Source organism: Euphorbia lathyris, chromosome 1, assembly GCF_963576675.1.
Source record: "Euphorbia lathyris chromosome 1, ddEupLath1.1, whole genome shotgun sequence".
Lineage (NCBI taxonomy): Eukaryota > Viridiplantae > Streptophyta > Magnoliopsida > Malpighiales > Euphorbiaceae > Euphorbia > Euphorbia lathyris.
Genome location: NC_088910.1, coordinates 72,487 through 83,541, shown reverse-complemented (window position 1 = coordinate 83,541; position 11,055 = coordinate 72,487). Strand labels below are relative to the sequence as shown.

Below are 11,055 nucleotides of genomic sequence, written 5' to 3'. Positions count from 1 at the left end.
AACATACAAGCTCCCTAGTATTATATTAGAACTATGTCAGTAAAAAATAGCAATACATACCAACTTTCATATGTTAAATTAAAAACTCTAAATGTGACAATCAAACCTAGATTAGGTTGTATGTCAACAAAGTTTGTCCTAATGTACAAAAAAGAGATAGAATTCCACTTTGCGTTTTAATTTCCTTAGGAAGGAAACTATTTTAATTTAATAAGTAATCTTATGTTTCTCATCATAAAGGAAAATTCAATCAATGGGACTACCAAATTCAAGAAGAGAAAGGCAAAGAAAGAAGAAAAGAAAACCTGAGCAGCAAGAAGTGCGCTATTATATTTGTGGGGCGTGCAAGCTCAACTTCATCAACACCCTCAAGTAATTCTTGAAGCTGAGCAACGAGTTCAGACAACCGTCCATTTCTCAAAATAATTGAACCAGTCAAACCTTTAAGAACATCATGAAACACAAAGTTAACACTACACCATAGATAGTCTATTACAACACAAAATACATATGTTGTCTCTGAAGTGTTGCTAGAAATGTGATTAAAATTCATCTATTCCAACATTTTTCAAAAAGTGTTAGAATAGATATATTAATTTTGTTAACTCCTGTTTATCGTAACACTATTTTTAAAATGTTGGTAGAACTATTTTTAAAATGTTGGTAGAGATAAAAGAAAATTGTAAATTTTTAGTTGGAAAATTTTAAGTTCGGAGGGAAGACATATTAAAATTATATTGGGTAATTTCTCTCTCAACCTATCTGCTCTCTCAAATCGATTAGAAATACATACTCACATCTGCTCTCTTGAGCGATTCAAATCGGACAGCCGATTTATTTCTGACTAGGCGGAGCTAGCGGACTGAGGCTGAATGAAGCGGCATTAGGTGGAGCTTGACTCGAATCTAACCCGAGACCTTGTGTTTCTCGGTGGGATTGTTGTTCGTGATGTTTGCAGTGGAATCAAGTCCCATAAGGGGGAGCGAACTTGGTTCCGCTCGGATGTTCTATATTTTAATCAGGTAAAGATGGGGTTTGGTTCATATCCTGAAATTTTTTACTAATTTTATGTTATTTTGTTGGACTTATTTGAATTTCCCCTTTAAAAAATGTGTTAGATGTCGGAGAAGTTCAATCAGGATGTTTCCTTATCAGGTAAAATAGCTTCGGGGTTATTTTATGCTATGTTCGACTTCAGGGGATTCTGGCAAAAAGATGCCTCTTCAGTTAAAAGTCTTGCTTATGATGGTTGGTTCATAAGTTTATATAACATTGAGCTGGAGAGATCGCATATGACTTTGTCTGATCAAATTAAACAAGAAGTTCGTACTTCTTGGGATGCTACTGCCCTTGCTGAGTGAGTTCTTCAATGCTCAGACCCTCGTCAATTTATGTAATTTCAGTTACATGTTAAATGCTATTGTATAGATAGATGAACTTGTAATGATGCTGTTATTGAAGTGCAAGGGTCAAAGTGATAAATTATTCCAAATACGAGGGCAAAGTTTAGTTTTTCTTTCCCATAAGAATAGATGTTTAATTAGTGAAAGAAGTCTTGTTAAATTACTACTCAAATATCAAGTGAATAAGTTTTGTCAGATTGTTGTTCCTAATTGTTCCACATGACGTTTCGACATTGCATTGCATGGAAACTCCTCTTCAGTAGCTTTTCCGCATTTCATGTACATTTCCGTTTCACTTTCCATAGTTGTTAAAGGCGTGCCTCACTCAAGGCTCAAGGCAGTGAGCCTTGATTGCAGAAAGCCAGGCCTTGTTTAAAAGGCTCTCGTCTTGTTTAGCGCCTTAGGGCGTCTTTAACAACTGTGTCTGTTTCGTTCGGTCTCCTGGCTATGTTCTGTTTCGTTTCATGCAACATAGCGTTTCGATAGAGGAAAAGTGAAACTTCTAGAGATTGTATTGTTGTTTTTATGAAACTTACATGCATTTTAATACCTTATTCTGAGCTATTGTTAATCTTATAAAAGTAACATGCATTTTGGTACTTATTAACTTGTGTTCTAGAAATTATATTAGTTCTTTGCAGCTATTGATATCCCTTATTGGACTTATTTGAATTTCCCCTTTAATTTGTGGAATCTACACTAATCTATTCATGAGCTTTTCTTCATGAATGCTAAGTTATGGGGGGTCTAGTTTGGAGAAATGCTTTATACTCATATTTTCCCTACTTACCGTTTCAGGATGAACAAGCCGTGTCATGGGATCTTCATCGAGGATTAACGATTTCAATTAGGCCACCTATCATTACTCCCATAAAGAATGAGGTAGGCTGCTCGGTACCTATTTCAAGAATTGGATGGGTACAATCTGCTTTGAGCATACCGAGATTTGAACTGATATTTTTTTGCAGGATATACTTAGCATTTCAATCCGAAGGGGAGGTGTTGATATGGGTCAAAGTCATAACCAGTGGCTCTCAACTGTATCTCAGTCACCGAACATCATTTCAATGTCCTTTGTGCCTATAACTTCTCTCTTGAGTGGTGTGCGAGGCAACGGATTTTTAAGCCATGCGGTGAATCTTTACCTTCGATGTGTGTACATACTTCTCTACTTTCTTTTTAGTCTCTCTTTGATATGGTTGTCCAATGATTGTGTAAATCCTTGTCCTTGATCCTTGGTGCCATGTTTACCCTGTAATGAATTTGCAGACAAACCACCCATAGAGGAACTACAACAGTTTCTAGAGTTTCAGATACCTCGGCAAGGGGCTCCAGTATATGGGGACCTGCCTCTTACTCATTACAGACAAACCACCTATAGAGGAACTACAACAGTTTCTACAGTTTCAGATACCTCGGCAATGGGCTCCAGTATATTGGGATCTGCCTCTTACTCTTAAGCGCAGAAAGAAAGCTTCTCCATCTCTCCGGTTTAGCTTTATGGGCCCCAAGCTTTACGTCAACACTAGGAAGGTGATTCATGTGATGTAGTTCGTAGAAATATGACTGGTTATAAGAACTAAATTGATATTTAACCTGATGTGTTCTGGCAAATTGATATATTGCAGGTTCATACTGAAAATAGGCCAGTGACAGGAATTCACTTATACTTGGAAGGTAAAAGAAGCGACCATTTGGCTATCCACCTCTCCGATTGCAGATATTTGCAGGAGGTATTTAAGGTTCCGCTTGTCATACATCTAACTAATGATGAGAAGTGTATGTGGAGGAATTATCTCTCTGTGGAGGAGAGTATAAGAGAAGCCCATGAGATATTATTGCTTGTGGTTTTGACCTCACTAGAACTTTCATTTTCCAGGATTTTGAGTATGTTGGAGGGTAAGTAACTTGTTAGCACCAATATAAGAACCACATTCTTCCAATTATATATTGGATTTTACTTAATTAATAAAAGATATATCTTTTTATGCATTTAACTTATGTTATTACTGTATGTAAATTAATTTGTGTAGTTCCTTCTACAGCAACATGGTGGAGATTTAAAAGCGTGTCACATATACTAATGTCTACTAAGGTGGTTATTTCCTTTACTTATCTTTACCACATTCATGGGCACACACCAATAAGTTATTTTGAAAAACTGTTGAATTCCTCTTCTTTCTGATTATTGTTTCCTTCAATCATCTTAGAGTTTTGCTGTAATGCACAGGTTGTAGGTATTTTTGGTTTTAGTGGTGAAGCTCATATTGGCAAAGTGAGCTTTCCAGTTGTGCAGGTTAGTTTATTCTGCTCTGAAATGACCTTAATTAATGTCTGGGCCAAAGTGAGCTTTCCATAGTGATTTTTTTATTGTAAATGTAATTATAATACCTAATTAGGCCTAAAAATGGACCAAATAATAGCAGGGCTAAAATTGATTTTCCTTGGAAATATTAGAGTTAAATTTGCATTATTTTATACATTAGGGCTAAATCTGCACTTCATTTGAAACGTTAGGGATTGAATTTGGTTCTTATCCCATTTTGTTATATTAGGACCGGCCTTGGTCTGGGCATGGATGTTGGGATAGTGGGATGTGCTTTTTTTTTGGTAGATTGAGTCTTCATGTTAGCCGAATCCAAATCATTTCGAGACTAAGGTTTTGTTGTTGTTGTTGTTGTTGTTGAGTCTTCGGGCCCTTATGATGCTTTTTGTCTATCTTTTTCTGATCTGAAAGTATGAAACTGCTTATTCAACATGTATTTAAGAAAGGATCCCCAATTGCAGCAGATTTTTCTAAAGCCATGTTGAAGCTATTAGAGGATGGGAAGCTTAAAGACTTGGAATAAAAATGGTTTCGTCCACCATCAGAATGTAAAGAGAACACCACTGATGACAGAATTGGAAGATGGAGGCTAAAAAGTTTCATGGGGCTCTTTCTTATGTTCGAGCTACTTCTACAATTTGCTTTCTCCTTTTTCTACTTCATTTGTTCAAAAACTTTTGGTGATTCAATGAATATGAAAAAAAGAGTACAATATAACGCTGGTATTTCTTGTGAAAATAACATCGTCCCCTCTTATAGGGAGAAGGAAGGGTAGTCTATATTATGGTTGTATGACTATTATATTATTTTTTTAGTTTATTTTTTTTCATAAGATAATTCCATTCTTCATATATACGAAAGTAAAGTATTTGAAATTGATGATATTATTATGCTATTTTTTAAATTAAAAATTGCATCAATTAAAGAACGAGTTGTAACAAACATAATGTATTACATATAAAAGTGTTGCAAAAATGTACATAAAAGGTTGCTACAGACTAAAAATGTTAAATGACAAAGTGTTGTAAATGTATAAAAAAGTGTTGCAAAAATGTACATAAAAGGTTGCTACAGACTAAAAATGTTAAATGACAAAGTGTTGTAAATGTATAAAAAAGTGTTGCAAAAATATACTAAAGTGTTGCTCTAATATTTTTGATAATAACGTTACCAGTTCTATGGTTGTGCCAACACTTTTACTGTAGTTGCCTTAGGGTAAGAAAACTGTTGCTATTGATATGTATGGTAACATTTATATCGGTATTGCTACAAATTTGAGAAAGTGTTGCAACAGACATCTATGGTGACACGGAAAAACCCAACACTTTTTTATGGGTAAAAGTGTTGCCTCTTTTGCTGAGCCAATACATTTATGGTCTTTGCCAACACATATTTCCTGTTGCAGTAGACCATCTATGGTGTAGTGTAAACAAATTCGAATCATCAAAGCAACAAAAATTATGGCCCATAATAAAGGATACACAATTCATTTGGAAAATACATATTAACACACCCAACTGAAAAACAGAAAATTAAATAAATTGAGGTACAGAGAATTGCAAGGAAATCATAGGATAGGAAATTGGATTGAGTTCAGTTGAAATCATTTGCAGTTGCAGCTAAGGCGATCGATCCATTTCCATAAGGAGAGAAATCAGCCTGGACAGAGCAATTAGGAAGCGGTTAAAAAAGGAGGTGAAATATGCCAGTTGGATGGTGGAAGAGGAACCATAAGGAGAGAAATCAGCCTGGACAGAGCAAGTTTTGTTGAAGTGGTTGTTTCCAGCATCTAGTATATATTGAGTCTCCAAATGAGAATATTGCTTTTGAACTCACCACCATTCCATTTCCATAATTATATGATATCAGCACTACTATTACTAGTACTAATGGTAATTTCTTCATTTCAATTTCAGTTCCCAACCCTATTCTAATATCCTATATATATATATATATATATATATATATAGCAACCAACAACTCTCATTCATTCTAATTACAGGTGTAGACATCACATCACCAAAATGATAAGAAAGAGAGAAAGCACGAGGTTTGTGCATTATAACTTAAGTATGTCATCAACCTATGGATTTTTCTATGTCGTTTCTCCAAAGTTATCTCTTTCTGGTTTCTTCCCTTTCTTTTACAGGCACTCACGTCAAACAACAACTACCCTCAATATCCATAGCTACTTCAACACCAAATTTTCTCAACAAATAAGCATGAGCCCACATCCCCAAAGACAAAGCACATAAACCAGCACAAGCATTTAAAATGCTCTACCCATCAGGCTCAAACAATTCCTGTAATTGAACAAACAATTTCAATGCAGATTCAAGCTCACCAAATTGGACAAGCGCGTCAATCATAGCATTCCAAAAAATAACACTTCTCTCAGGAGCTTTTATAGGATAGAAGAAAAGAAGTCCCACAAGCGAGAATCGCCCCATAAGTCCAGGCCAAATCTGCTTCTATAGATTCCTATTAGAGTAACTAAAGCTGTAGATATTGAATGGCGAAAAAAAATATTGCTTACTGTAATCTCCATGAATGAGAGCTGCCAACCAACAAAATGTTCAAATTTGTAATTTGTTCGTGAATATAACCATAGAGTCACAAACTTATAGGAGCTTTTATTCAACAAAACAATTTACCTTAAGGAACCAATTAATTTGGCCCACTGCGAAACAGAAATATTCCACCGATCCCCCTTAACAGCCCATATGATGTTGAATATGGAAAGTGACACCATGATAGCAAAGATTGTCTTTGAGAATGAAAACCTATTGCACCCAAAATAATTACATTCAAGAGCTACAATGCAAATTACCTAAATTAACAACTAGATGAGTTTATATAAATATGCCTAAACCATAGAACTGCAATCATAGTACTCATTTTTGTTAATTGGTCTAATTATTAACTCTTCATAAGAACTAGCTCTAGAAATTGAAATATAGTATAACATCAAAATAATAAGCCTCATCTAGTCTAGAAAAATATAGCTTACAAGAAATCCATGTTATGAAGCATTTATGTTGGGTAATCCGGGGAGCCTTTTTACGATTAGGGAGAAACTTTGAGCCTTGTGAATGGATATAGTAATGGGCTTGACACCGCACTTAACCCAAAACCCTAAGGTAGTGGGTTGATGGATCCTTCCCAATTATATACCATTCACCAATCTCACAATCTTCCAATGTGGGACTTTTAACACCAACTAACTCACACTTGCATCTCAACATTCTCCCCCTCAAGTGTGAGTTTCTTCCACATTGGGCTTAAGCCTTGCTCCCCCTGAGCGGAAATATTGCAGCAACACCAAGAGTCCTCATATGACTCTTCTTTCCACATGGGGAGGCCAACCATGGGAGCATCACCTGCTGCATCATCCCAAGCCGAACCATCGGCTTTGATACCACTTGTTGGGTAATCCGGGGAGCCTTTTTACGATTAGGGAGAAACTTTGAGCCTTGTGAATGGATATAGTAATGGGCTTGACACCACACTTAACCCAAAACCCTAAGGTAGTGGGTTAATGGATCCTTCCCAATTATATACCATTCACCAATCTCACAATCTTCCAATGTGGGACTTTTAACACCAACTAACTCACACTTGCATCTCAACAATTTATGAGAATCCAAATAGGTGAAAAGATAAAATGAAGGCATCAAATATAAAGCAGAAGGTTACCATTTCTTGGTGCAGCATACTGAATGAAGAGAAAGAGTAAGAAGTCAGCTAGAGACATCAAACTCCAATTCATTAAAGCAGCTGCATGAAGCAGAACAGGAAAAGGACAAAATGGTAAAGTTGATGTGGTAGTTTACTGTGGAAGCAGCAGATGCAAAGTTGGTGTGATTTTATGAAATGTTGGAGAACTATGTATCTTAATCTTAATAAAAATAGAACGCCCGAATGTGTAGAAAAGAGTTTCATATAACATATTGCTCTTCTTAGTGGCTAAAGTGATGAACTGATGCAATCACTGTCATATAAAGATTGTTGTAAAGAGGGGTGTGCCTGGATCTAGGCATGGACTTCCAAAATTCCAGATGTAGACCTTTAGCAAGCAAGTGAGTTACAAACTCTTTATCCTGATATATCTCTTCGGGTTTTTCCGAAAAGTATTTGTTTTCGTTTATTATTATCTGACTCCGGATTGTTTGTTTAACTCAACACTAGCACCTGGCTTTCCTTACTTGTCTTGAAGTACAAGAAGGTAGGTAGCTTTGTTAGAACTTAGGTGTTTTAAAGATGAGAAGACTGATTATTAGTTCTATATACATAACTCTGCTTACTAATTAGGAACAACAAATCAATCTTGTACAATTATATATAACAGTCAATCTTTCCATTAAACATAATGATCAATCATCTCAACTTTAATTTCTCAAGTAAACATGGTTAGAGAGGATATGTCTCTTAAAGCGATACGAATTCTAGCAGAGTGGGCGCCGGAGTATCCCGGAAACCCATCTTCCCTGCAATTTTTGTTCAACATCTCCTACCAAATCCAGAAAATGGTCGAGTGTATAACAGAGAGCGGTGGATTTATTAACTGGCCAACATTGACAAACGAGAACTACAGTTCGAGTGAGCGGCTAAGTAAGCAGAGTTATGTATATAGAACTAATAATCTTCTCATCTTTACAACACCTAAGTCCTAACAAAGCTATGTATATAGAACTAATAATCAATCTACGAACTACAACGCGTCTTACTGGAAGAAGAACTTCTCTCAAATGGTAATTTAGTTCATCAACCAACTTATCAAGAAGCTTAGACACCGATTGAAACAAGAAATTAAAGAAAGTAATAAAAGAGAGAAGTATGCAATTATAAAAAAATCCAGAAGAACGAACATGAACACGCACAGAACCCAGAAGACCGAAACCCAACAAAATCCAGAAGAACCAACACCAATATGGACGGAACCCAGAAGATCGAACACCAATAAACTCAAATAAACCCATAAGAAAGGACACAAAAAACAAAATCATAAAGAAACCCAGGAGATAGAATACGAAATCCATATAATAACGAAGCTTAGAAGAATAAAAATTCAAACCCATTCACTAACCTCTTTTCTATTGCTTCTGTCATAATCGAAACATGAACGAAACCCAATTGATGAAACTTCAAACCGAGCTGCTAATTGGTAGAAAGTAACTCAAACTCAAAGAATGAGAGGAAGGAGCTAGGTTGCGCAAAGGAGAGAAAGACAAAGGAGGAGCACGATATGTTGTGCTTAACTAGGTCTTTAGAGTCGGTTATTTAATTAATCGACTCTAATGAGGAATTGGCATCGGTTTTCAATTGAACCGACGCAATTAATCTAGTCATTAGTGCCAAATTAACCTAGTAATTGGCATCGGTTCAAGCTGAACCAACGCCAATTATTGACTCATTAGCTTCGGTTTAACATAAACCAAGGCTGATTATTGGGTCATTGGCCTCGGTTCAATAAGAACCGAAGCCAATGACCGGCCAAACCGCCCACCATTTTAAAAAATTACATTTAAAGTCGGTTTTTTAAAAAAACTGACACCAACAACATATTTATTTGAGTCGGTTTTTTAAATAACTGACCCTAATTACTTGTAGCCACAGTTTTTTAAATAACCGTAACCAATAAGGTGTGGCCGTAGGCTATTTCTGTACAAGTGTCAGTTGTCAGTTTGTCATCAGTTCTGTCAGCATTAGAATCGTGCATAAGATTGGTGAAGACGATTATCTGTTATCTGTATCTGTTATTAGTAGCGCTTACCATTTATCTGGCCCTGGTGATGTGCAGTATCACCACTCTGTTACATTGTACCATGTGTTTTGAAGCTTTTGCCTTATTTTCTGATTATTCTAACTCTTGATATTTTGAAAGGCTTTAGTATTATGTTTGACAATTGATTACTAGTATTTGAATTGATTATATTATTTTGGCCCTTTGGTTTAACTGATTTTGAAATACTATATTTTGAATTATATTTGTCATAATTTAAAAGTATCAGCCTGTCTGTCTGTTCCTTTTCTACTGTGTACTATAGCTACTGCTCACTGAGGTTTTCGCTCGTATAGACAAAAATCTCATACCACATTGAATCTTTCTTTTTCAGATTAAGGTCCATGTTCGTGATGTAACCCTTGGATTGATGTTGAAGGAGACTGCTTAAGAATTTAGCTTTATTTTATCCGTTAGAGAATTTTGATTATTGAGGTTTAGACTTGCACATTTGATTCTTTTAAGGTTTATTGATGTAATTGAGATGACTTTGATATTTTGTTAGTAAATTTTGGAATTTCTATTAGTTCAGAATTAAGGCTAGCATAGATTAAAGTTAATTTAATTTATGCCCCGGTCATGGCCTATTCGTAACCCTTATCTTGTATATCTATCTTGGTCTTCCTATTTACTCATTTTCGATACCTCATTTGCTAAAGTGTCTAACTCTGCTGCATGGATAGGTAATCATGCCTCCTAAAGGAAGAAGAAGAGGCAAGAATACGGTTAATGTTAGTACTAGGAGTAGGGTGACCGTTGAGAATTCATCCAAACTTGATGGGGGAGCTTCACACCCTATTGGAGGACCAGCTCCAGCATCTGAACCAATATTCCAACGAGCTGGAGGGTCATCTCAGCCCACGCGTACAGCTTCAACCTCTCAGCCTACTCAAATATCTGACACTGATTTGGCTGCTGGATTGCAAGGGGTCTTTCAAGCAGTTGAAAGACTAACAAATGTGGTAGGAGAAAACAGACAACCAAGAACTACAACACCTGTTACACCTAATGATAGAGCTCAATTCCAGGATCTCAGTGACTTATTGAGGTTACAACCTCCAAAGTTTTCGGGTGAGGATTCTGTAACAGATGCTATGTATTTTCTAGATGTTGTGGACAGATGTTATGAGGTCTTGGGATGCACCAGTGCTAGGATGGTATTGTTAGCAGGGAATCAGTTATAAGGAGTGGCACGTAGTTGGTATCTTTCCAAGAGAGGGAATGGACTTGATAACACCTTCCTTTGGCCACAGTTTCGTGATTCTTTCTTGGAGAGGTTCCTTCCTCCTAGTGTTAAGGAGGCTAAAGCTTTAGAGTTTGAAGTACTGAAGCAGAGTGGTATGACTGTGAGTGAATATGAAATGAAATTCACTCGACTTGCTCGTTTTGGTGAGCATCTTATTCCAACTGAGGAGAGGAAGGCAAGGAGGTTGGAGAGGGGACTTCGGGACAGACTGTTAGATCGAATTGCTCCTTTGCGATTGTCTAGCTTTGAGGAAGTGGTGGATCGATCCAGGCAAATGGAGATGTTTGATGATCAGCGT

General features: G+C 36.4%; 1 protein-coding gene and 1 long non-coding RNA gene across 2 annotated transcripts; both read left to right on the top strand.

Moving 5' to 3' along the window:
- The first annotated feature begins 253 nt into the window (after positions 1-253).
- LOC136211153 (MACPF domain-containing protein NSL1-like) lies at positions 254-3,310 on the top strand. Its single transcript, XM_066002700.1, has 8 exons — positions 254-319; positions 888-1,022; positions 1,119-1,357; positions 1,404-1,422; positions 2,202-2,285; positions 2,372-2,555; positions 2,770-2,936; positions 3,032-3,310. The coding sequence occupies exons 1-8, from the start codon at positions 254-256 to the stop codon at positions 3,308-3,310; spliced, it is 1,173 nt and encodes a 390-aa protein (XP_065858772.1).
- A 124-nt stretch (positions 3,311-3,434) lies between these two features.
- Positions 3,435-4,220, top strand: LOC136202574 (uncharacterized). The gene is made up of 3 exons (XR_010674497.1): positions 3,435-3,498; positions 3,634-3,699; positions 4,194-4,220. It is a non-coding gene; the product is annotated as an uncharacterized lncRNA (long non-coding RNA).
- The last annotated feature ends 6,835 nt before the right edge of the window (positions 4,221-11,055 follow it).

What these genes read in the sequence shown, in the direction of transcription:
- LOC136211153 (XM_066002700.1), top strand. Translation starts at nt 254, where the DNA reads ATGGGACTACCAAATTCAAGAAGAGAAAGGCAAAGAAAGAAGAAAAGA. An exon ending in GAAAACCTGAGCAGCAAGAA is followed by an intron (nt 320 to 887) that starts GTGCGCTATTAT and finishes AAGCGGCATTAG; the next exon opens with GTGGAGCTTGACTCGAATCT. An exon ending in TTTACGTCAACACTAGGAAG is followed by an intron (nt 2,937 to 3,031) that starts GTGATTCATGTG and finishes GATATATTGCAG; the next exon opens with GTTCATACTGAAAATAGGCC.